Raw genomic sequence first — 27,933 nt, 5'->3', positions numbered from 1 at the left:
CTGTGCGATGCAAAAATTATATTCAGCCCAGATCTTCACATCATTGTTTTGTTTGGTCAAATTCCAAGCCAGGTCTAGGATTTTTCTTTGCACATAAGAATATATTCCTTTTTTGATAAAGTATTTAATGAAAATACAAAAAAGAATCCATCATGTAAGAGTCAGATTTACAGACCTGGAAGGGTCTTTGGAAATCGAGTCTAACCACAAGTTTTACAGCTGCAGAATGAGAGCTAAGGGATGTTAAATGACTAGTCTAAAGTCAACTGGCAAGAAGGCAACAGAGCCTAGACATGAACCAGGCTTGAAATCAGCAGCTCTGATTTCCGAGGCAGAAGCACTCAAGGTAGAATGTGGAATCGGCACCAATAGGGAACTTGGGTCCACATCTGAACTTTTTTGAAGAGCTCTGAATTGCCAATATATCAGTTTCAGAATTAATGTGTAGGGAACTTCACCAATACAACATTTAGAATTGTGAGGGTATGTTCTCAGTTCTCAAATGCAGTTGCTCTTCTGAATCAATTTTAGTCTACAGGGATCAGGATATAAGTAAATGATTTTTTTGTAGACAAAGTTTTTATTAACATATTACATATAAAAGTCATAAAAAGTTTTTGGTAAGCTTATTGCAGACCATGTTGTTTATAAATTTTTGTATTTTTATTCTAAATAGGTATGGTGCCTTCAATTTCCATCCTGAACAAACAAACTCATTAAGGCAGCCCTAGCTAATCTTCCCTTGGTAGAATTATCAAGCTGGCCTTAGGGCCACCAATTTAAATTATAATTTTACTAACAGAGTGTTCCTTTGAATGTGAATGAAAATTAACAGAAAAAGCATATATTTTCTATCTGTAGCTGTTTTCTTTTTAACCGCAAAACTACATTCTCACCATTTTCATTTTGAATATATTAGAACTTATTAATATTTCAATCAAACAGTAGGAGATATCATTTATTTGCTTATTTTCCCTTTTCATATTATATCCAGCTACTCATGCAAAATTCAACCACTAAAGTATCTATAGTTTAATATCATGACATTGTAGCCCAAAGATCCAAAGTGTGACCTGAGACCAATGGAAAGATGACATTTTTAGAGTCTTAAAAGTTATTGGAAAGGAGTCCAAAACATAATTTTAAAACTGAAAATCACAATTCAAACATATTTCTCTGTGACACAATTTGACATACTTTCTTTAAGCCATATCAGAACAAATAAAAATAAAAATACACAAATCACATGCACAAAATTATCCAAACCACAGTTTGGAGGAAAGATGGCTTAACATGCATAAAGCAGGTAAAGACAATGTAATTCCCTAGTTAAAATTAGCTCAAGTTAAATATACACACGTACAATAAACATACAGAGAATTGTTTTATATTAAAATTATAAACTATATTTATATTAAAAATATAAATATACACATTTGTCAAGGCGTGTATATAAAATTAAAGAATAGATTTTATAGAATAAATATATAAATGTATCTTTTTAATCAATGTAAGTTTTAATCAATCTTAAATTTCAAGCCAAGTCTTGAAATTTAGCCTGCCACTTCCCCAAACGGAAGCCTCCTGGTCATGAAGGTGGTTTGAAAACTGTTAAAGATGGATTTTCATACCTAGTAAAACAGCCCTGGGATTCAATTAAAATAGCAAAGTAAATATAAGATATTTGGTAAGCTAATATAGTGAATCTTTGGGTTTCTCCCTTTCCACATTCCTAGAAGAACCCCATTTTATTCAAGGGGATCAAGCACATCCTCTGGGGAGCTGATCGAAACTCTAGGCGTGGGTCTAGCTAGTCAAGGGTAATCCAGCCCTCTTCTCAGTACTGGAGGCAAAAATGGACCATGACCCAACTGAGTCTTGAATCAGATACAGGAGGGCTTGGTGGAGGTCTCTGGGAAAGTTTTCTTTCTTCTGGAACACTTTCAAAAGCTCTTCCCTTTCTCTCATCAATGTGAATGACTCATCTTAAAACCGTAAGAGAAACCAGCCTTCAGTGAAGCCAGTACAATGGGCAGGAGAGTGCAGAGATAAAAAAAAAACCTGGATCCCTGATGACATGGTTGAGCTGCTGGTTTCACCAACCTTAAAACGTGCCCTGGGGCTTCCCTGGTGGCGCAGTGGTTGAGAATCCGTCTGCCAATGTAGGGGACACGGGTTCGAGCCCTGGTCTGGGAAGATCCCACACGCCGCGGAGCAACTAGGCCCATGAGCCACAGCTACTGGGCCTGAGCATCTGGAGCCTGTGCTCCGCAGCAAGAGAGGCCGTGATAGCAAGAGGCCTGCGCACCGCGATGAAGAGTGGCCCCTGCTGGCCGCAACTAGAGAAAGCCCTCGCACAGAAACGAAGACCCAACACAGCCATAAATAAATTAATTTAATTTAAAAAACAAAAACAAAAAAAAAAAACATGCCCTGCCTCTGAGGCGCCTGTGTATGAGCCAGCCTTCCTCATTTTGTAAGAAACATAATTTTGAATTGGCTTTACTGTCACGGCCAGAAACTGATACACCTCCCTTTTCTTGGTAGTCATGGCTTTTAAACAGGTAATTAGTTCCCAATTATGGAAACAAAATGTCTGTTGCAGCGCAATGGATTTACTACTTCCAAGAACAAGCAGGAGAGAGAAAACGTTATTTACAGGCATTGTAAATATCAAGGGAAAACAGCCATCAATACTGAATGATTTTTGAAATATTATTTTGGCCTATGTCATGCTTGAAGTATATATTTAACTGAGCTTAAAGTTAGTTCTTCTTTTAATTGTTTTATTTCATTTTAGACAAACATTTTGAAAAAAATACAAAATACGGACCACAGGATAGCTACCTTCATAAATTACATCAGGATAATTTGGGTTTGCACCTAAAAAGAAAACAAAACAAAGATATCTTGTTAAGTATGCATTTGAAGTTAAAAAATTACTAACTTATACTCACTAAAATCAGCTAAATATACATTGAAAGTTTTCTAATTGAATAGACTATTTTATAGGACAGGGGAATAAAATCTGAAATTCTAGGTTTGCTTCATGTTAACCTTGTTGCTCTCTCCAAGCCCACAACCTCCATCCCTCTTCCAAAAAAGGAAAGAAAAGGATAAACAGAATTTACAAATCACTTTAGCAAGAAAATATTCAACAATCAATGAATTATGACCATTTCCTTTTTTTAAAACTGTTTCTATTAAACACTTGGTCATTTTAACTGTAATTTTGGTATTTCTATTCCAGAAACAGATCATTTCTATACCACTTTTGTTATTCTCTGATGATTTGGGGGTTACTTTCAAACTATGTTGTGGCAGGTCCATTTGTATTCACAAACACGTTATTAACCAGCCTAGATAATAATACCTAAAGCACAATTTTGCTCTCCACTTGGTCTTCAGGGACATTTCTATGACAGAATAAACCCTTTTTTTTTTACCCTAATACAGCATAGAAAAACAAATGTACTTTCTCTACTGAGATTATAAATAAATGTTATATCACAGAGAAATTCAAGAATATATCATTTAATTATTTTGGATGTGTCGTTAGTCTCCAAGATGGTCAGAATATTCATTTAAAAATATTACTAAGAGAATCTGAAAAAAACGAAAAATTTTTTAACTTTTTAAAATCACTGTCAAAAAGAGCCGGTGAAGGCTTCCGGGAAGATGGCGGAAGAGTAAGACGCGGAGATCACCTTCCTCCCCACAGATACACCAGAAATACATCTACACGTGGAACAACTGCTACAGAACACCTACTGAACACTGGCAGAAGACCTCAGACCTCCCAAAAGGCAAGAAACTCCCCACGTACCTGGGTAGGGCAAAAGAAAAAAGAATAAACACAGACAAAAGGATAGGGACGGGACCTGCACCAGTGGGAGAGAGCTGTGAAGGAGGAAAGTTTTCCACACAAGAGGAAGCCCCTTAGCAGGTGGAGACTGCGGGTGGCGGAGGGGGAAAGCTTCGGGGCCGCGGAGGAGAGCACAGCAACAGCGCTGCGGCGGGCAAAGCGGAGAGATTCCCGCACAGAGGGTCAGGGCCGACCGGCACTCACCAGGCCGAGAGGCTTGTCTGCTCCCCCGCCGGGGCGGGCGGGGCTCGGAGCTGAGGCTCGGGCTTCGGTCGGAGCACCTGAAGAGGACTGGGGTTGGCGGCGTGAGCACAGCCTGCAGGGGGTTAGTGCGCCACGGCTAACCGGGAGGGAGTCCGGGAAAAAGTCTGGACCTGCCGAAGAGGCAAGAGACTTTTTCTTCCCTCTTTGTTTCCTGGTGCGCGAGGAGAGGGGATTAAGAGCGCTGCTTAAAGGAGCTCCAGAGACGGGCGCGAGCCTCGGCTAAAAGCGCGGACCCCAGAGACGGGCATGAGACGCTAAGGCTGCTGCTGCCGCCACCAAGAAGCCTGTGTGCGAGCACAGGTTACTATCTACACACCTGGTCCGGGGAGCCTGTCCAGCCCGCCACTGCCAGGGTCCCAGGATCCAGGGACAACTTCCCCAGGAGAACTCACGGCGCGCCTCAGGCTGGTGCAACGTCATGCCGGCCTCTGCCGCCGCAGGCTCGACCCGCACTTCGAGCCCCTCCCTCTCCCCGGCCTGAGTGAACCAGAGCCCCCGAATCAGCGGCTCCTTTAACACCGTCCTGTCTGAGAGAAGAACAGATGCCCTCCGGCGACCTACACGAAGAGGCGGGGTCAAATCAAAAGCTGAGCCCCTGGGAGCTGTGAGAACAAAGAAGAGAAAGGGAAATCTCTCCCAGCAGCCTCAGAAGCAGCGGATTAAAGCTCCACAATCAACTTGATGTCTGTGGAATACATGAATAGACAACGAATCATCCCAAGTTGAGGAGGTGGACTTTGAGAGCAATATTTATGCTGTACAGCTTTGCTTCCACCATTTGTCCTAGGGTTCTATCCATCCGTTTTTTTTGTTGTTGTTTTTTTGTTTTGTTTTTATTTTTTCCTATTTCTTAATTTTTTTTATTTTAATAAATTTATTATATTTTATCTTACTTTATTTTATTTTACTTCATCTTCTTTCTTTCTTTCCTTCCCTCCTTCCTCCCTCCCTCCTTTCTTTCTTTCCTTCTTTCTTTCTTTCTCCTTCTACTAATTCTTTCTTTCTACCTTTTCTCCCTTTTATTCTGAGCCTTGTGCATGAAAGGCTCTTGGTGCTGCAGCCAGGAGTCAGTGCTCTGCCTCTGAGGTGGGAGAGCCAACTTCAGGACACTGGTCCGCAAGAGACCTCCCAACTCCACATAATATCAAACAGAGAAAATCTCCCAGAGATCTCCATCTCAACGACAGCTCCCAGCTACACTCAACGACCAGCAAGCTACAGTGCTGGACATCCTATGCCAAACAACTAGCAACACAGGAACACAACCCCACCCATTAGCAGAGAGGCTGCCTAAAATCATAATAAGTCCACAGACACCCCAAAACACACCACCAGACGTGGACCTGCCCACCAGAAAGACAAGATCCAGGCTCATCCACCAGAACACAGGCACTAGTCCCCTCCACCAGGAAGCCTACACAACCCACTGAACCAACCTTAGCCACTGGGGACAGACACCAAAAACAACGGGAACTACAAACCTGCAGCCTGCAAAAAGGAGACGCCAAACACAGTAAGATAAGCAAAATGAGAAGACAGAAAAACACAGAGCAGATGAAGGAGCAAGATAAAAACCCACCAGACCTAACAAATGAAGAGGAAATAGGCAGTCTACCTGAAAAAGAATTCAGAATAATGATAGTAAAGATGATGCAAAATCTTGGAAATAGAATAGACAAAATGCAAGAAACATTTAACAAGGACCTAGAAGAACTAAAGATGAAACAAACACTGATGAACAACACAATAAATGAAAGTAAAAATACTCTAGATGTGATCAATAGCAGAATAACTGAGGTAGAAGAACAGATAAGTGACCTGGAAGACAAAATAGTGGAAATAACTACTGCAGAGCAGAATAAAGAAAAAAGGATGAAAAGAACTGAGGACAGTCTCAGAGAACTCTGGGACAACATTAAACGCACCAACATTCGAATTATAAGGGTTCCAGAAGAAGAAGAGAAAAAAAAAAAGGGACTGAGAAGATATTTGAAGAGATTGTAGTTGAAAACTTCCCTAATATGGGAAAGGAAATAGTTAATCAACTCCAGGAAGCACAGAGAGTCCCATACAGGATAAATCCAGGGAGAAATACTCCCAGACACATATTAATCAAACTGTCAAAAATTAAATACAAAGAAAACACATTAAAAGCAGCAAGGGAAAAACAACAAATAACACACAAGGGAATCCCCATAAGGTTAACAGCTGATCTTTCAGCAGAAACTCTGCAAGCCAGAAGGGACTGGCAGGACATATTTAAAGTGATGAAGGAGAAAAACCTGCAACCAAGATGACTCTACTGAGCAAGGATCTCATTCAGATTTGATGGAGAAATTAAAACCCTTACAGACAAGCAAAAGCTGAGAGAGTTCAGCACCACCAAACGAGCTCTACAACAACTGCTAAAGGAACTTCTCTAGGCAAGAAGCACAACAGAAGGAAAAGACCTACAATAACGAACCCAAAACAATTAAGAAAATGGGAATAGGAACATACATATCGATAATTACCATAATGTAAATGGACTAAACGCTCCCACCAAAAGACACAGATTGGCTGAATGGATACAAAAACAAGACCCATATACTTGCTGTCTACAAGAGACCCACTTCAGACCTAGAGACACATACAGACTGAAAGTAAGGGGATGGGAAAAGGTATTTCATGTAAATGGAAACCAAAAGAAAGCTGGAGTAGCAATTCTCATATCAGAAAAAATAGACTTTAACATAAAGACCATTAGAAGAGACAAAGAAGGATACTACATAATGATCAAGGGATCAATCCAAGAAGAAGATATAACAATTGTAAATATTTATGCACCCAACATAGGAGCACCTCAATACATAAGGCAAATACTAACAGCCATAAAAGGGGAAATCGACAGTAACACATTCATAGTAGGGGACTTTAACACCCCACTTTCACCAATGGACAGATCATCCAAAATGAAAGTAAATAAGGAAACACAAGCTTTAAAAGATACATTAAACAAGATGGACTTAATTAATATTTATAGAACATTCCATCCAAAAACAACAGAATACACATTTTTCTCAAGTGCTCATGGAACATTCTCCAGGATAGATCATATCTTGGGTCACAAGTCAAGCCTTGGTAAAATTAAGAAAATTGAAATTGTTTCAAATATCTTTTCCGACCACAACACTATGAGACTAGATATCAATTACAGGAAAAGTTCTGTAAAAAATACAAACACATGGAGGCTAAACAATACACTACTTAATAACGAAGCGATCACTGAAGAAATCCAAGAGGAAATAAAAAAATACCTAGAAACAAATGACAATGGAGACACGACGACCCAAAACGTATGGGATGCAGCAAAAGTAGTTATAGAGGGAAGTTTATAGCAATACAATCCTACCTTAAGAAACAGGAAACATCTCGAATAAACAACCTAACCTTGCACCTAAAGCAATTAGAGCAAGAAGAACAAATAAAACTCAAAGTTAGCAGAAGGAAAGAAATCATAAAGATCAGATCAGAAATAAATGAAAAAGAAATGAAGGAAACGATAGCAAAGATCAATAAAACGAAAAGCTGATTCTTTGAGAACATAGACAAAATTGATAAACCATTAGGCAGACTCATCAAGAAAAAAAGGGAGAAGACTCAAATCAACAGAATTAGAAATGAAAAAGGAGAAGTAACAACTGACACTGTAGAAATACAAAAGATCATGAGAGATTACTACAAGCAACTCTATGCCAATAACATGGACAACTTGGAAGAAATGGACAAATTCTTAGAAATGCACAACCTGCCAAGACTGAATCAGGAAGAAACAGAAAATATGAACAGACCAATCACAAGCACTGAAATCGAAACTGTGATTTAAAATCTTCCAACAAACAAAAGCCCAGGACCAGATGGCTTCACAGGCAAATTCTATCAAACATTTAGAGAAGAGCTAACACCTATCCTTCTCAAACTCTTCCAAAATATAGCAGAGGGAGGAACACTTCCAAACTCATTCTACGAGGCCACCATCACCCTGATACCAAAACCAGACAAGGATGTCACAAAGAAAGAAAACTATAGGCCAATATCACTGATGAACATAGATGCAAAAATCCTCAACAAAATACTAGCAAACAGAATCCAATGGCACATTAAACGGATCATACACCATGATCAAGTGGGGTTTATTCCAGGAATGCAAGAATTCTTCAATATACGCAAATCAATCAACGTGATACAGCATATTAACAAATTGAAGGAGAAAAACCATATGATCATCTCAATAGATGCAGAGAAAGCTTTCGACAAAATTCAACACCCATTTATGATAAAAACCCTGCAGAAAGTAGGCATAGAGAGAACTTTCCTCAACATAATAAAGGCCATATATGACAGATACACACACAACATCGTCCTTAATGGTGAAAAATGGAAAGCATTTCCACTAAGATCAGGAACAAGACAAGGTTGCCCACTCTCAGCACTCTTATTCAACATAGTTTTGGACGTTTTAGCCACAGCAATCAGAGAAGAAAAGGAAATAAAAGGAATCCAAATCAGAAAAGAAGAAGTAAAGCTGTCACTGTTTGCAGATGACATGATACTATACATAGAGAATCCTAAAGATGCTACCAGAAAACTGCTAGAGCTAATCAATGAATTTGGTAAAGTAGCAGGATACAAAATTAATGCACAGAAATCTCTGGCATTCCTATACACTAATGATGAAACATCTGAAAGTGAAATCAAGAGAACACTCCCATTTGCCATTACAACAAAAAGAATAAAATATCTAGGAATAATCCTACCTGTGGAGACAAAAGACCTGTATGCAGAAAATTATGAGACACTGATGAAAGAAATTAAAGATGATACAAATAGGTGGAGAGATATACCATGTTCTTGGATTGGAAGAATCAACGTTGTGAAAATGACTATACTACCCAAAGCAATCCACAGATTCAATGCAATCCCTATCAAATTACCACTGGTAGTTTTCAAAGAAGTAGAACAAAAAATTCCACAATTTGTATGGAAACACAAAAGACCCCGAATAGCCAAAGCAATCTTGAGAACGAAAAATGGAGCTGGTGGAATCAGGCTCCCTGACTTCAGACTATACTACAAAGCTACAGTAATCAAGACAGTATTGTACTGGCACAAAAACAGAAAGATTGATCAATGGAACAGGATAGAAAGCCCAGAGATAAACCCACAAACATATGGTCACCTCATCTTTGATAAAGGAGGCAGGAATGTACAGTGGAGAAAGGACAGCCTCTTCAATAAGTGGTGCTGGGAAAAGTGGACAGGTACATGTAACAGTATGAGATTAGATCACTCCCTAACACCATACACAAAAATAAGCTCAAAATGGATTAAGACCTAAATGTAAGGGCAGAAACTATCAAACTCTTAGAGGAAAACATAGGCAGAACACTCTATGACATAAATCACAGCAAGATCCTTTTTGACCCACCTCCTAGAGAAATGGAAATAAAAACAAAAATAAACAAATGGGACCTAATAACTTCAAAGCTTTTGCACAGAAAGGAAACCATAAACAAGACCAAAAGACAACCCTCAGAATGGGAGAAAATATTTGCAAATGAAGCAACTGACAAAGGATTAATCTCCAAAATTTATAAGCAGCTCATGCAGCTCAATAACAAAAAAACAAACAACCCAATCCAAAAATGGGCAGAAGAACTAAATAGACATTTCTCCAAAGAAGATATACAGACTGCCAAGAAACACATGAAAGAATGCTCAACTTCATTAATCATTAGAGAAATGCAAATCAAAACTACAATGAGATATCATCTCACACCAGTCAGAATGGCCATCATCAAAAACTCTAGAAACAATAAATGCTGGAGAGGGTGTGGAGAGAAGGGAACCCTCTTGCACTGTTGGCTGGGAATATAAATTGATACAGCCACTGTGGAGAACAGTATGGAGGTTCCTTAAAAAACTACAAATAGAACTACCATATGACCCAGCAATCCCATTACTGGGCATATACCCTGAGAAAACCATAATTCAAAAAGAGTCATGTACCAAAATGTTCATTGCAGCTCTATTTACAATAGCCAAGAGATGGAAACAACCTAAGCGTCCATCTTCGGATGAATGGATAAAGAAGAATGTGGCACATATATACAATGGAATATTACTCAGCCATAAAAAGAAACGAAATTGAGCTATTTGTAATGAGGTGGATAGACCTAGAGTGTGTCATACAGAGTGAAGTAAGTCAGGAAGAGAAAGACAAATACCATATGCTAACACATATATATGGAATTTAAGAAAATAAAATGTCATGAAGAACCTAGGGGTAAGACAGGAATAAAGACACACACCTACTAGAGAATGGACTTGAGGATATGGGGAGGGGGAAGGGTAAGCTGTGACAAAGCGAGAGAAAGGCATGGACATATATACACTACCAAATATAAAATAGATAGCTACTGGGAAGCAGCTGCATAGCGCAGGGAGATCAGCTCGGTGCTATGTGACCGCCTGGAGGGGTGGGATAGGGAGGGTGGGAGGGAGGGAGACGCAAGAGGGAAGAGATATGGGAACATATGTATATGTATAACTGATTCACTTTGTTATGAAGCAGAAACTAACACACCATTGTAAAGCAATTATACTACAAAAACGATGTAAAAAAAAAAACGGTGCCAAAAAACATTTGCTACTTACTCTGCACTGAGAAGTAACTGGGTGTCTATATGAAAGCCTGCTTGGAATTAAAATTAAATTTTGATGTAATATTTAAGTGATTACACAATGAATTTCCAAAGCCACTTTCTATGCTTTTAGTCTTTCCTTTCCATGTGAAAAAGTAAAATTTGTAAACCATAAAGTTTACTTGGTTCTCATTTCATTTCTGAACTCTTAGTAGAAAAATACTTAAAATAACTGAAACTTGAGCCAAGTTTCTGTTCATGTGTTCCCCAGTAAAGAATCAAGGTTAGTCTAAATGAAGAACCAAATAAAAGTAGTCCTAATGCTAAATTAGAATTTCAACCCAGTTCAACTTAGAAGAATATCTATTTTAGCAGGGGAAAAATTAAGTAGATTGTTGGGCACTTCGATTCAGGAATGCTACATACTGCCATGCAGTCCATGCTTTGTACAACTCCTGGGGGCACCATTAAGACTATCATCTATGTTAATGGAACCATCTGGAATTGTGCAGTGCACAACCTGTGCAGCCACTTCTGATGAATTCATGCTAAGTTATCGATTCCAGTCATTTTCAATTGTATTTTGAGTTTTATAATCTCAAACACCACTTCAAAGTAGCTTTGCGTTACAAAATGCTAATATGCATTGTCAGAATTATTTGTAGCTGATATGACATTCCTGAGAAGGATCTTGAAAGTTGCCCTGCAGGTTGAGGGGTAATTCAGTGAATAAAGCAGGAGAATATCCCAGGAGCAGCCCTGGGAATATCATTTGCAGGACACCCACTCATCCCCTGAAGTCCTTTCTCTTTGCAAAGTCCCTGGACCTAATGGTGTCCCCTCAAGGTGAGGATTTCCCACCCCTGCTGAAGGAAAGGTTCTATAATCCCAAGAGAGCAAGTCATTCTTTGAACTGCTCAGTAATCTGTTACTTTAGAAGAACCCACTCAGATCCCCTTCTCACTGTGCCCTCAACCTACCATCTGAATTTGCAAGGCATCCGCCCACTAGAGTCTACTCTTCACTTCTAGACCTGACTCCAGGTCCCTGGGACCCAGAGTTCCCTCAACACAGGCCCCCCACACACTTGCTGAGACTAGGCAGCCTCTCCCCTACATTGGTCAGCTCCAGGCGGCCTCACCATCAGTGTGAGCTCCCTCCCTCTGACTCAAGACCCCAAGGGTGGGGTGACGACTGAGCGAGAACGGGTGGGTTGAGGTGTCCACATGCACACCCATCCCCTCTCATTATACCTCTCACCATGTAGCCGGAGGCACAGGGCAGGGGACATGGCCGGGACCAGCTCTACCAAAACCACTATGTTCTGGCTTGGAACTCCAAGAGTCTGAGAATTTGATCTTCAGACCCAGGCTTTCAGGTCATTATGAACATACATTTGCCAAGGTAGGAGGATAGAACTTATTTAACAATTCCTTAACTGGATGTATATTTTTTAAGTATTTGGATATAAGTATGTGGATCCTCATTTGTACTAGATTAACCAACCAACCAACCAAGATTACCTGAGGCCAAGGAGTTTAAGTTTTAAAACTGGGATAGTTCCGAACAAATCCTTGCAATTTGTCCAGGATGAGCGCTTTCCCTGGACATAGGACTTGTAGTGCTAAAATTGGGACCAGTCAGTCACCCTGATTTATTCTCATGCTCTCAGCAACTCCACATGTAGCCACCACCTGATTCCATAAGAAAGTAAAAAGACTCAGGATTCAGAGCCAGGTGTATCTACACCACACACGTGAAAGGGCTTCAGTGAATATGACTGACATACAGGTGTATTCAGGTTCATCGCAGACAGGGAACACCCAAACACATTACTCACACAAAGCCCCAGGAAGATCCAAAATGTCGAATCAATTCAATTTAGCAAATGTCAGGTACTGAAAACTGGGGTTTGGGGTGGGATCAAAAGGAAATAGGTTAGCTCAGAATCTGGAAAACAGGTCCTTTTCCAGACTTCCGATTCATATCAGTGCATGCCTTTTCTACCAAATTCACCATCAAAACCATTAGGTCATGTCTACACTTTCTGAGAAGCACTATATTTTCCTAGTTTCATTGTCCCAGATGCATGAGAAATATTGTCATTTCACTTTCATTGTCAGGATTAGCCAAATTTAGTGCAAGATTATGAAACTCACAGAAAGACAACGTAGGAGGAACAATAATGGGTTTTTTTTTCCTTCTCTACCATACTGTACTATTTCTGACGAGGACCTACTCATCAAAAGAAAGAAACGCCTCTTTCTGTACGAAGGTTTAGGAGGCCTGCCGTGTGGACGGATGCACAGACCTGGACTTTATGAAAAGCCAGGGTCACATTACTCCAGCTGACCCCAGCTTATCAAGCAGATTATTTTGCTTCTAGCAACTTCTCAGTCAAGCTAACCTCCAGTGAGGTTTACACACCAATAGCACAGTAGTTATTAACATCATTTTAAATGCAGCCACAGGAAAAAAAATCACCATTTCCTTTTTAGACTTTTGGCAATGGTCAAATTTTGAAGATACCCTGCCATTTTAAAGTCTAATTTACTTAGTTTAAATTCATTCATTATGTACCGTTATATGCTAAAGGTAGGAACCGCTGTTGGGAGATAATCAGGATTAAAAGGTGAGTGAGAAAAGACAAACATGAGCTAGAAGGGAAAAAGCCAGTGAAAAGAGAATGAATGAAAGATAAATGCACTTGAGTAATGCACTTGTCGTGGAGATTTGAGAAGGGTTATGTTTCCTTGAAGACTATCCGAGTAGCTCTGTTTAAGTAAGAAATCTTAGACAGAGGTAGCAGAGGTGGCCTCAAGACCTAACGCTTCATGTTGGGAATCTCCAGAATAAAATATGGACATCCTGGAACTCCCTTAACCCACTGGCATTCTGAACAAGCAGCAGACCATCTCTACCTCCGCAGCTCACCCAAGAGCAGAAGCTACACCAACCAAAACCAGACGAGTGCCAATGTCTGCTTGTCTGATGTTCAAGTACTGTCTTCCCAAGAGTCTGCTGAGCATCTCCAGGTGCTACACTCACTAGTATCTCGTGCTTTTTTTTTTTTTATTAAAACAATAAGAATAACAACCATTTATTTGCCCTACTTCTTCAATTTGGGCAGTGCTTAGTGGGCTCCACGTGATGTTGACTGGGGCAGTCCAGCTGGGACTGCAAGATCCAAGTTGGCTTTCCTTCCCTCCATGCCCCTCGGCTGGTATGACCGGGACAGCTTGGGGCTGGCTGGGCTTCTCTCCATATCTTTGTAATCCTCCACAACCTCTTTCCCAAGGTTGGTGATTATCTCCAGCCAACCTAAAGTCTAGACTCAGAACTGACACAGTGTTATTTCTCCCATTTGCTATTGGCCAAAAAAAAGTCAAAAGGTCAACCAAAACTCAAGGGAAGGGAAAAAGGACTGCATCTCTTTATGGTCTGAGAAGATGGGTGCAACAAATTCTTCCATTTCTGTCAGTACCTCATTCTTGACCCAAGGCATGTTGTCAGGAATTATGGGAAGAGGACTGAGGTCCAGAGTGCAGCCTGAAATCTGAAACGCCCCAAGTGAAAAGAGCAATGGAAACTGTATTATAACCACACACACACTCCTGACAAAGCTTTGTATTCAACGTGCAACGTCTGCACCTCCAAGACACAGACCCTTTGGGCATTTAGTCTTCTAAACATGGATGATAAAATCATTTTTCTCCCCTCAACAATATCAAACCAAAGCACTCCGCCATCCTCTTAATTCCATGCTAAATGACTTCATGCAAGGACCTGTTTACTTCCATTTTCTAATCTCATTTATAGCTGGTGAGTAAATCTTACGACTTTATATAAATCTTCATGAGAAAATCTTTATGACTTTTTAACTGTAAAACTCTACAGTAAAAGGAAAAGCACATTTGTAGGATTAAAAAAAAAACTGTGGGAAGATAGGTAGCCTGACCAGAGGGTTCACTTTCCATTCTGGTCTAAAGATAAAAATAATAGTGGAGGCCAAGAGACACATCTGTTTCTTTCCTTTAAGCTTTTAGTCTCTAATGCTCAAAAAAGATTTTTTTAAGACTTTTCTTGCAATTCTTTTTGCAGACTCTTTTTAGTGTGATCTTAAAAAATATTTCAAAGAATTCCATATGATAAAGGCATAGCAAAAGATTTGTTCTTTTCAAATAAACTGCCCTTGCTTTGTCAACAGTGTTTTCTAACTCATGGCAGTCTGCCTTTTGATTTCCAGATCCTTCTCCTCTTCCCTGTCTAAATGGTAGCCTGAACTCGGGGCCTGAAAACGTCGGGGGTTCGGACGTCTGGGTTTTCTTTCTGGATGAACCATTACTGTGCCATGAAGCACTGGGAGCCTCTTCCCATTTTCTGTAACAAAGGAGTCTTCATCCGACAGAAGAGGATAATAGCATTGGCTTGGCAACTCCTCAGGAGCTTCAGGAGGCATAATTAATTAACATTAGTACTCTTGAGACAAAAAGAGCTATTTAAGTATAAATCTTAATTATCATGATTATTATGAGTCTATAGCTGAACCATACCCTTCTCCGTTTTTAAGGCAGAAAAGCAAGTAAAACTTTCTGTCCTTTCACTCCCAGGACAAGACATGGGTCCTGACAAATGGCCTTAAGAACAAGTAGTGGGGGGCTTTATATTTTCTTAATGTGTAACATTTGGAGAAACTTCCCCACCGTACATTCTTTGGCCTAAGTACACCAAACCTAAACAGGCCAGTTCGAGGGCAATTCTAAGTGCTGTAGAGAGCTCTAGTTCATCCAGACGTCATGAGTCTTTGGATAAAACGGCACAGATGAAAAGCTGTGGGGAAAACTCTTCCAATATTTATAGTTTGCTCCTGACGCGCATTTTGCATAGGAGGCAACTGCTCCCAAATTAGGCAGCATAAGTCACTGACTCCCACTGCTTATGTGAATGAGCATTCTTGAGCTGTGACATTCTTCCTGAATGAGTGGGCCTTAAAGGCACTCTTTATGTACAGCCTAAAGAATGGAAAGCTTTAAAACCCGGGTGTTTTATCATCTAGTGCTCTGGCTAGGCTTGTTCCAAGCCTGAAGTATTAATCATTTGATTAATGATTTCAATAGGAGAATCCACTCTTAAGCAATCAACGTGTTCACGTTTACAGTAATATCTGACCTTGAAAATTCTTAGAACTTGTGCTATCTAATCAAAAGATGCTAACAAAGGCTCCAGGTTTCTTCCTCATGGCACTCACAAGCAATCTCTCTGCCATGAATTTCTGCTTAGAATTGTGCTTAAAAGGTACCCTCACCACTCCTAATCTCCACTCAGTCTCCACCCACACATTCGTGCTCATGAAGGGACTTCTCTATAGGTGGGATTGAATTCCAGTGACATCCACATAATGGATCAATTTCATCTTAGACAAGTCTTATTTTTGACCTGTAAGCTAAATAGGATACAGCAGAATCTTTAGAGAATCCTCAGATAACCCCATGCTTTCTGTGTTTGTGCCTGCACTGCTGTCTCTACTTATTCACTCTCCCAAGCCTCCTTAAGCCATCCTACCTTTTGCCAAGCCCAATTAGAGTGCATCTCTGTGCACCAACTATTCCATATTTTTATCATTATTGCTGGTTAATACCCTTGGAGAGTCAGTGAGGTAACCTCGATGGATGCCTGACCAGTTCTTTCAGTGCTCACACACACCCCCACCACCACCACTGACCCTGGCTAGGTTCTGCAGGGCAGAAGCGAACTATCCTTACTACTCAAAGTGTGGTCCATGGATTTTGAGCACCATCTGGGAGCTTGTTAGAAATGCAGACTCTAAGCCCTTCTCCAGACTCATAGCATCAGAATCTGCATTTAACAGGATTCCCAGGAGATCTAATTGCTCATCAAAGTTTGAGAAACCCTGGTTTACAACTCCATGGCAAGTTTGACCAAAGTCAAAAGGCCCCAAGTGAAGCGTAGAGCAAACCTGAAAATAGCATACCTAAATATTGAGGGGGGAGGGCAGCGACTGCAGAAAATATTAGGGGTAAGGGCAAGAGGTGTGTTTTGTCCCCAGTGGCACATGTCTGGACCCCACTCCAAATGGAGAGGGGAAGGAGACAGCTTAGACACCTGAGAGAGCTCTCATTCACCCACCCTCTCTAGGAGCCCAACGCTCACTTAGTTTTCTCCTGAAAGGGCCTAGTCTAGAAAGCTCAGGTAGTCAGGGGGCAGAGTCTGGAGGTCCTCTTCTCTGGGCAAGCCCAAGCCTCTAGATGAGGGAGGACAAAGCTGAGAGAAAAGCGTTTCTGGTCAGCAAGTTTCTTCCTAAAGGCTACAGAGCATAAGCACAAAGGGACGTGAGGATGGGTACCATGTCATTATGCTCTCACACCTCCCTCAGGAGAGGACCACACTGAGCTCCTCCCTGCTCCGGGTCAGGTACCCTGAGGGCACTCCCAGACGCTCATCTTCACAACCACCTTCTAAGGAGGTGCTAGAACCCTACATTTTACAGAGAAGCAAAGCTAGGTTTAGAGGTGGTAAGAAAATCACTCAAAGCCACACAGGTCGTGAGAGACAGAACTCTTATGTGAATCAGATCTGAGTTCCAAACCCAAACCCTTCCCCCTGTGCCAAGCTTCCTTTGGAATAATGAGGAGAGGGGGAAAACTATGTTTAAATTCCAAGCTCAAACACCAGATATGAATGAGTCATTTGGATCCACAGCAAAAGACAGGAGTTATCTCATTAAAAGTAAAATTCTTGAGGTTCTACCTATTCCACTTAGTTTTTCTGTTCAACGGCTTCCACAAAAAGAGAACATTCGAAGGGGTGCTTAATTCTTTATTGCCTGCAATTTCTGCACACCTTCAGCTGAACAGCTTTCCTTCCTGCCTTCCATGAGTAGATCCTGCCTAATAGCGGGACGGGGACATCCCTGGGAATTAGAAGCCAGGGTAAAGACCACCACAAACAGAAGCAGGGGACAGAAATGAAAGCCCAAGTGTTTCTTCATCTTTCATCATTTTATGGGTGATTGCAGTGTTTTCTATTATTGGGAGAAAGGGCTTTGTTTTGTTGCCTGTTGGTGGGTAGCCCAGCGCCCTCTGTTTGTTAAACCTCCAGACAGATCTGACAAATTGTTCAAAATCCTAGGATTCTAGTACAACAGGATGTTAAGCAAGACTCTCCTGCCTTAGTAACCGACACCAAAGTGAACATGAGACACTCACAGGCGGAATTCACAAAGGAAATGGCTGAGAACTGAATCCACTGTCCTTTGAAACATCTGATTCACGCTGAGACTTCAAAAGGTCCCAGAGAGAAGAGAAAAAGGAAGGACTTATAAAGAAGTTTCTTTGGGGAGAAGTGTTGCCAACGTCACCACCCCACCATGGGGCTTCCACCTGCTGCGCTTGAGGACGTGTCCTGTGTTCTCTGCAGGCGAAAGGCTCAGAGGACAAGTGTCTGGCTCTGCCAGAGGAGGCTCAGGCCACCTGTGGTGGAACGTTTGGGTTCCACCTGTACACCCAGAAATGTCAGGCAGGACAAGGGATCACTAGGGTTCCCCGTGGACCAGATGGAGGAAGTCTGCACGGCGAGTCCAGAGGGCCAGAGGGACCCCAAAAGCACAAAGCTGCATTCCTGGGTGCTGAGGAAGGAGGTGCTTCCAGCAGCCAGAACAGAAATGCATTTATGTCGTGGGAACTGCAGGAGAGGGTGCTGCAGAGAGAGGAATCTCTCCAGGAAACAAGATCGGTGAATCGGCATTGAACACCGCCAGGTCCCAAGAGCACAGAGCCACCAGCCAGCACACTTCCCCGCCCTCTGTACCCCAAGCCCAACCCCTCCGCCTCATTAGCGAGCTCCAGCCCCCGCCCCCATGCTGCCAGCCCGAACTGGGAGGGGAGAGGACACTGACCCTCAAAGCAAGTCCAGAGTTGGTTTCTTTTTTTTTTTTTATTTTTTTTAATTTTTTTAAACATCTTTATTGGAGTATAATTGCTTTACAATGGTATGTTAGTTGGTTTCTAACTCAGAAGAGACATCCTGTTTCTCAGTTGAGATTTTGTCTGCAACCTCAAGTGACCAAAGGATTGTCTGTTACTCAACAATGAGCAGAAAAATCTTACTTGGGTCAGAGCTCCCATCCAGACCAGTGACTCTCACACTTGGCTGTACATTGGAGTCACTGGGAATCTCAAAAATGAAAAATGCCAAAGCCGGAGCCACTGAATCAGAATTGCCAGAGATGGGCCCCAGGAATGTGTCTTAAACAATGAAATAAGATAAAACAACAATTAAAACTCACCGGTTGATTCTAACGTGCAATATAGAGTGCGATGCTACTGTTCTAGGAACCCGAGAAGATTACTCTTACTGACTAAATTGTAAAGGGCCGATGGAAAACCAAAACAAAATGAAATTAATTTGACTGTCACCAGTTGTGCTCTTCCATGTGTTAGAAAGATAAACACCACCGTTCTCTAGATTGCACTGCATGTCGTGCTTTAGACATAACTCAAAACTGACCAGAGCAGAGTTCAGTTCTAAGCATGGGATCCAAAACAATCGATCTAGTGTTTGAAGTTTGGGAAAGTCTTTCCTCCCTTTCTCAGTTGCTAGCCAGGCTGCCAATGACGATCAGATAGAAAAAGCACTGGCCTGGTACCCGGGCCCTGCTGACATCCGAAGACCTGATAACACCTGTCCCTCCTCACAGCACCCTGGCTAGGGCTGGTGTCTGGTGTCGGACTCTGCAAGGTCCCAGCACCCCGGAGAGATGTTATATGGGGATCTTTACTGCCTTCCTCCCAACCTCACACGCCATCGATGGCACCCTCCTGGCCTGGCTGATGCTGGCTCGGGGTCTCTCTGCCCCATCCTTGCTCCAAGTGGAAAGCAGAGTGTCTGCCACCACATCCCGCGTTCCCACACCATGCTGTGCGAGAGGCAATCAGGACTGTCACTAGGTTCAGTCAGCCATCATCTTCCATGCTCACCCATTTTTCTTTTATCAGGGACTTTTGATTTGTTTTTATTTCTGTTTTAATTTCTTTCAACACGCTTCACTCTCTATCTCCAAATAGCGGGTGAATTCCTAAGCAAAGGGACCATTTCACAGAAATCTCGGTTCTGAGCTGAATGAGGAATACACATGCAAGGACGAAAGAGCTGCCATTTTAATTCTTCTGGCTTCATACGGTGATGCAACCAGCTTCACAGGGATCCCAAGCTGCTTGCTTCCTGGTAAGTCCAGACACTCCCAGTGTGAAAGAAGGGGATCTCATCAAAACAACTAGGAAAAAAAAGTAGCTGAAACTTCTTATCATAAAGATTTGTGGGAGCTAAACTTCTTGCGCAATTACTATAAGATGACAGCAGAAATACTGAAGGGCTATAAATCCAAATGTGACCTGATGTCCTTAACTTGGAATGTACATTTAGACCAGAAGGGAAATTACATATATATGTGCTATTTGGCTATTTTTCTTTAGTTTTAAAGAGGGTTAAGAGGGAAAGAAAGCAACTCTAAGAAAAGCCATTATCTGTGGGCTACGGCTACAAATCTCATAAATACCCACAAAGATTCTATCACACAAAGCCAAGTAAGATCACACTCTAATTGCTCAAAGTGGTTTATGGCCCATAAGGGCCATTTATATCCACTATCAACCCGGGCCAAGTCTCTTTCATTTCCACTTTCATTTATTACTCCTTGATAGCTGGTCCTTGAGTAAATACTTAAAAAGAAAAAAAAAAATCAGACTTTTCTAAAAGCCGTATTTACATTGAAGATCTGATAAAAAGGAATAAATGAACAAGAAAATGGAAAAAAAAAGGAGAGAATAGAACATCTTTATAAAATGTGGCTTAATTTTTGTTTTAGATAAATACATATTTCCTTTTAAGGGAATATTTGAGAGACTCCAAAATATTCTTATGCCAGAAAACCATTCTTTCCTATCACTAGCTAAGTTAAAACTAACAAAAGTGATCGATAAAAATGAGGCCACAGAGATAAGAGGAGTTAAGCTCTACCAAATATTGGTACCATACAGAAATGTTCAAAAGAAAATACATCAAAATCCTATCTAAAATAGAAGCTACTGGCTTTACACTGACAGAACAGTGCTCATATCAAAGCACACAGACCACTTCTAAAACTTTTAAACACTAGACCTTCACCCTGGAATCAAGTTCACCTCCAACTGTTTCAAAAGTCAGTTGTTGGCCAAATTCACATAAAGTCTGAAGTTTAGTTAAGAGTAACATACCAATGTCAGTTTCTTAGTTTTGACAAATGTAAGTAATGCAAGATGTTAGTTAGCATCAGGGAAACAAGGTGAGGTGTATCTGGGAACTCTGGATACCATCTTTGCAACTTTTCTGTATATTTAAAATTATTCACAAATCAAAAGTTTATTTAAAAACAGACAAAAAGCAGTTGTCCCAAAAGCAGTCTCTGAATTTAACTATAAAGCTGTTATCCCTCCAAACATGCAGGAAAAGGAACATAGCAATCTAGCTATTTACTACAGCAAATGTAGCCAAACAACTAAACTCTCAGTTAAGAGGAAGATTTAATGAAACAGACAACTGTCAAGGTGTCTGGGTAAGTCATCCAAACATAGCTTCTTTTATGTGCTCCTGAAACGCTGTTTGTAAATCAAACTTATATAATTCAAATCACATTTTGAGCACACTAAGGAAGCCTGTGCATTTAAAAAGCTGTTGAGGGGCTTTTTGGAAGATGGCAGAAGAGTAAGACGTGGAGATCACCTTCCTCCCCACAGATACATCAGAAATACATCTACACGTGGGACAACTCCTACAGAACACCTACTGAACACTGGCAGAAGACCTCAGACCTCCCAAAAGGCAAGAAACTCCCCACGTACCTGGGTAGGGCAAAAGAAAAAAGAATAAACACAGACAAAAGAATAGGGACAGGACCTGCACCAGTGGGAGGGAGCTGTGAAGGAGGACAGGTTTCCACACACTAGGAGCCCCTTCGCGGGTGGAGACTGCGGGTGGCGGAGGGGGAAAGCTTCGGAGCTGCAGAGGAGAGCACAGGAACAGGGGTGCAGAGGGCAAAGCGCAGAGATTCCCTCACAGAGGATCAGGGCCGACCGGCACTCACCAGCCCCAGAGGCTTGTCTGCTTACCCGCCGGGGCAGGCGGGGCTGGGAGCTGAAGCTCGGGCTTTGGTCACAGCGCAGGGAGAGGACTGGCAGCGTGAACACAGCTTGAAGGGGTTAGTGCACCACGGCCAGCCAGGAGGGAGTCCGGGGAAAAGTCTGGACCTGCCGAAGAGGCAAGAGACTTTTTCTTCCCTCTTGGTTTCCTGGTGCGCGAGGAGAGGGGATTAAGAGCGCTGCTTAAAGGAGCTCCAGAGACGAGAGCGAGCCGCGGCTAACAGCGCGGACCCCAGAGACGGGCATGAGACGCTAAGGCTGCTGCTGCCGACACCAAAAAGCCTGTGTGCGAGCACAGGTCACTATCCAAACCTCCCTTCCGGGTAGGCTGTGCAGCCCGCCACTGCCAGGATCCCGTGATCCAGGGACAACTTCCCCAGGAGAACGCACGGCACGCCTCAGTCTGGTGCGACGTCGAGCCGGTGCGACGTCACGCCAGCCTCTGCGCCGCAGGCTCCACCCGCACTCCGAGCCCCTCCCTCCCCCCCCCCCCCCCCGGCCTGAGTGAGCCAGAGCCCCTGAATCAGCGGCTCCTTTAACCCCGTCCTGTCTGAGCGAAGAACAGATGCCCTCCAGCGACCCACACTTAGAGGCGGGGCCAAATCCAAAGCTGAGCCCCGGGAACTGTGCGAACAAAAGAGAAAGGGAAATCTCTCCCAGCAGCCTCAGAAGCAGCGGATTTCATCTCCACAATCAACTTGATGTACCCTGCATCTGTGGAATACCTGAATAGACAACGAATCATCCCAAATTGAGGAGATGGACTTTGAGAGCAAGATTTATGATTTTTTCCCCCTTTCCTCTTTTTGTGAGTGTGTATGTGTATGCTCCTGTGTGAAATTTTGTCTGTACAGCTTTGCTTTCACCATTTATCCTAGGGTTATATCCATCCGTTTTTTTGTTGTTGTTTTTTTCTTTTACTTAAAAAATTTCTTTTTCTTAAAAATTATTTTTTATTTTAATAAATTTATTTTATCTTACTTTATTTTATTTTATCCCCTTTCTTTCTTCCTTTCTACTTTTTCTCCCTTTTATTCTGAGCCGTGTGGATGAAAGGCTCTTGGTGCTCCAGCCAGGAGTCAGTGCTGTGCCTCTGAGCTGGGAGAGCTAACTTCAGGACACTGGTCCACAACAGACCTCCCAGCTCCATGCAATATCAAATGGTGAAAATCTCCCAGATATCTCCATCTCTACACCAACACCCACCTTGACTCAACGACCAGCAAGCTACACTGCTAGACACCCTACGCCAAACACTAGCAAGACAGGAACACAACCCCATCCATTAGCAGAGAGGCTGCCTAAAATGATAAGTCCACAGGCACCCCAAAACACACCACCACACGTGGACCTAACCACCAGAAAGACAAGATCCAGGCTCATCCACCAGAACACAGGCACTAGTCCCCTCCACCAGGAAGCCTACACAACCCACTGAACCAACATTAGCCACTGGGCACAGACACCAAAAACAACGGAAACTACGATCCTGCAGCCTGCGAAAAGGAGACCCCAAACACAGTAAGTTAAGCAAAATGAGAAGACAGAAAAACACACAGCAGATGAAGGAGCAAGATAAAAACCCACCAAACCTAACAAATGAAGAGGAAATAGGCAGTTTACCTGAAAAAGAATTCAGAATAATAGTAAATGATAGTAAAGATGATCCAAAATCTTGGAAATAGCATAGAGAAAATGCAAGAAACATTTAACAAGGACCTAGAAGAACAAAAGATGAAACAAGCAACGATGAACAACACAATAAATGAAATTAAAAATACTCTAGACTGGTTCAATAGCAGAATAACTGAGGCAGAAGAACGGATAAGTGACCTGGAAGACAAAATAGTGGAAATAACTACTGCAGAGCAGAATAAAGAGAAAAGAATAAAAACAACTGAGGACAGTCTCAGAGACCTCTGGGACAACATTAAACGCACCAACATTCGAATTATAGGGGTTCCAGAAGAAGAAGAGAAAAAAAAAAGGGACTGAGAAGATATTTGAAGAGATTATAGTTGAAAACTTCCCTAATATGGGAAAGGAAATAGTTAATCAAGTCCAGGAATCACAGAGAGTCCCATACAGGAAAAATCCAAGGAGAAATACTCCAAGACACATATTAATCAAGCTGTCAAAAATTAAATACAAAGAAAACATATTAAAAGCAGCAAGGGAAAAACAACAAATAACACACAAGGGAATCCCCATAAGGTTAACAGCTGATCTTTCAGCAGAAACTCTGCAAGCCAGAAGGGACTGGCAGGACATATTTAAAGTGATGAAGGAGAAAAACCTACAACCAAGATGACTCTACCCAGCAAGGATCTCATTCAGATTTCATGGAGAAATTAAAACCTTTACAGACAAGCAAAAGCTGAGAGAGTTCAGCATCACCAAACCAGCTTTACAACAAATGCTAATGGATCTTCTCTAGGCAAGAAACACAAGAGAAGGGAAAGACCTACAATAACCCAAAACAATTAAGAAAACGGGAATAGGAACATACATATCGATAATTACCTTATATAAATGGATTAAATACTCCCACCAAAAGACACAGACTGGCTGAATGGATACAAAAACAAGACCCATATACTTGCTGTCTACAACAGACCACTTCACACCCAGAGACACACACAGACTGAAAGTGAGGGAATGGAAATAGATATTCCATGCAAATGGAAATCAAAAAAAAGCTGGAGTAGCAATTCTCATATCAGACAAAATAGACTTTAAAATAAAGACTATTAGAAGAGACAAAGAAGGATACTACATAATGATCAAGGGATCAATCCAAGAAGAAGATATAACAATTGTAAATATTTATTCACCCAACAATACATAAGGCAAATACTAACAGCCATAAAAGGGGAAATCGACAGTAACACATTCATAGTAGGAGACTTTAACACCCACTTTCACCAATGGACAGATAATCTAAAATGAAAATAAATAAAGAAACACAAGCTTTAAAAGATACATTAAACAAGATGGACTTAATTGATATTTATTGGACATTCCATCCAAAACCAACAGAATACACATTTTTCTCAAGTGCTCATGGAACATTCTCCAGGATAGATCATATCTTGGGTCACAAATCAAGCCTTGGTAAATTTAAGAAAACTGAAATTGTATCAAGTACCATTTCCGACCACAACACTATGAGACTAGATATCAGTTACAGGAAAAGTTCTGTAAAATATACAAACACATGGAGGCTAAACAATACACTACTTAATAACGAAGTGATCACTGAAGAAATCAAAGAGGAAATTAAAAAATACCTAGAAACAAATGACAATGGAGACACGATGACCCAAAATCTATGGGATACAGCAAAAGCAGTTCTAAGAGGGAAGTTTATAGTAATACAATCCTACCTTAAGAAACAGGAAACATCTCAAATAAACAACCTAAACTTGCACTTAGAGCAATTAGAGAAAGAAGAACAAAAAAATCCCAAAGTTAACAGAAGGAAAGAAATCATAAAGATCAGATCAGAAATAAATGAAAAAGAAATGAAGGAAATGATAGCAAAGATCAATAAAACGAAAAGCTGGCTCTTTGAGAAGATAAACAAAATTGATAAACCACTAGCCAGACTTATCAGGAAAAAAAGGGAGAAGACTCAAATCAATAGATTAGAAATGAAAAAGGATAAGTAACAACTGACACTGTAGAAATACAAAAGATCATGAGAGGGCTTCCCTGGTGGCACATTGGTTGAGAGTCCGCCTGCCGATGGAGGGGACACGGGTTTGTGCCCTGGTCCGGGAAGATCCCAAGTGCCGTGGAGCAGCTGGGCCCATAAACCATGGCTGCTGAGCCTGCACGTCCAGAGCCTGTGCTCCACAACGGGAGAGGCCACAACAGTGAGAAGCCCGCATACCAAAAAAAAAAAAAAAAGAAAAAAATAATCATGAGCGATTACTACAAGCAACTCCATGCCAATAAAATGGACAGCCTGGAAGAAATGGACAAATTCTTAGAAATGCACAACCTGCCAAGACTGAATCAGGAAGAAATTGAAAATATGAACAGACCAATCACAAGCACTGAAATTGAAACTGTGATTAAAAATCTTCCAACAAACAAAAGCCCAGGACCAGATGGCTTCACAGGCAAATTCTAACAAACATTTAGAGAAGAGTTAACACCTATCCTTCTCAAACTCTTCCAAAATATAGCAGAGGGAGGAACACTTCCAAACTCATTCTACGAGGCCACCATCACCCTGATACCAAAACAAGGAAGTCACAAAGAAGTAAAACTACAGGCCAATATCACTGATGAACATAGATGCAAAAATCCTCAACAAAATACTAGCAAACAGAATCCAACAGCACATTAAGAGGATCATACACCATGATCAAGTGGGGTTTATTCCAGGAATGCAAGTATTCTTCAATATACGCAAATCAATCAATGTGATAAACCATATTAACAAATTGAAGGAGAAAAACCACATGGTCATCTCAATAGATGCAGAGAAAGCTTTCAACAAAATTCAACACCCATTTATGATAAAAAACCCTCCAGAAAGTAGGCATAGAGGGAACTTTCCTCAACATAAAAAGGCCATATAGGACAAACCCACAGCCAACATCGTCCTCAATGGTGAAAAACGGAAAGCATTTCCACTTAGATCAGGAACAATACCAGGTTGCCCACTCTCACCACTCTTATTCAACATAGTTTTGGAAGTTTTAGCCACAGCAATCAGAGAAGAAAAGGAAATAAAAGGAATCCAAATCGGAAAAGAAGAAATAAAGCTGTCACTGTTTGCAGATGACATGATACTAACCATAGAGAATCCTAAAGATGCTACCAGAAAACTACTAGAGCTAATCAATGAATTTGGTAAAGTAGCAGGATACAAAATTAATGCACAGAAAATCTGGCATTCGTATACACTAATGATGAAAAATCTGAAAGTGAAATCAAGAAAACACTCCCAATTTACCATTGCAACAAAAAGAATAAAATATCTAGGAATAAACCTACCTAAGGAGACAAAAGACCTGTATGCAGAAAATTATAAGACACTGATGAAAGAAATTAAAGATGATACAAATAGATGGAGAGATATACCATGTTCTTGGATTGGAAGAATCAACATTGTGAAAATGACTCTACTACCCGAAGCAATCCACAGATTCAATGCAAACCCTATCAAACTACCACTGGCATTTTTCACAGAACTAGAACAAAAAATTTCACAATTTGTATGGAAACACAAAAGACCCCTAATAGCCAAAGCAATCTAGAGAAAGAAAAACAGAGCTGGAGGAATCAGGCTCCCTGACTTCAGACTATACTACAAAGCTACAGTAATCAAGACAGTATTGTACTGGCACAAAAACAGAAATATAGATCAATGGAACAGGATAGAAAGCCCAGAGATAAACCCACACACATATGGTCACCTTATCTTTGATAAAGGAGGCAGGAATGTACAGTGGAGAAAGGACAGCCTCTTCAATAAGTGGTGCTGGGAAAACTGGACAGGTACATGTAAAAGTATGAGATTAGAACACTCCCTAACACCATACACAAAAATAAGCTCAAAATGGATTAAAGACCTAAATGTAAGGCCAGAAACTATCAAACTTTTAGAGGAAAACATAGGCAGAACACTCTATGACATAAATCACAGCAAGATCCTTTTTGACCCACCTTCTAGAGAAATGGACATAAAAACAAAAATAAACAAATGGGACCTAATGAAACTTCAAAGCTTTTGCACAGCAAAGGAAACCATAAACAAGACCAAAACACAACCCTCAGAATGGGAGAAAATATTTGCAAATGAAGCAACTGACAAAGGATTAATCTCCAAAATTTACAAGCAGCTCATGCAGCTCAAACATAAAAACAAACAACCCAATCCAAAAATGGGCAGAAGATCTATATAGACATTTCT

General features: G+C 41.1%; 1 protein-coding gene across 6 annotated transcripts in view; it reads right to left on the bottom strand.

The window, feature by feature from the left end:
- NTRK2 (neurotrophic receptor tyrosine kinase 2) overlaps nt 1–27,933 on the bottom strand; it is a 378,936-nt gene that overhangs the window by 291,359 nt on the left and 59,644 nt on the right. For all 6 annotated transcript variants that reach the window (XM_060014974.1, XM_060014975.1, XM_060014973.1 and 3 more), the window contains one exon: nt 2,848–2,883. In XM_060014974.1, the coding sequence (XP_059870957.1) occupies nt 2,848–2,883 (36 nt within the window). The remainder of the gene's footprint in view (nt 1–2,847; nt 2,884–27,933) is intronic.

This window comes from Delphinus delphis, chromosome 6, assembly GCF_949987515.2.
Source record: "Delphinus delphis chromosome 6, mDelDel1.2, whole genome shotgun sequence".
Classification (NCBI taxonomy): domain Eukaryota; kingdom Metazoa; phylum Chordata; class Mammalia; order Artiodactyla; family Delphinidae; genus Delphinus; species Delphinus delphis.
Note: the sequence above shows the minus strand (reverse complement) of the source record. Positions and strands in the feature narration are given on the sequence as shown.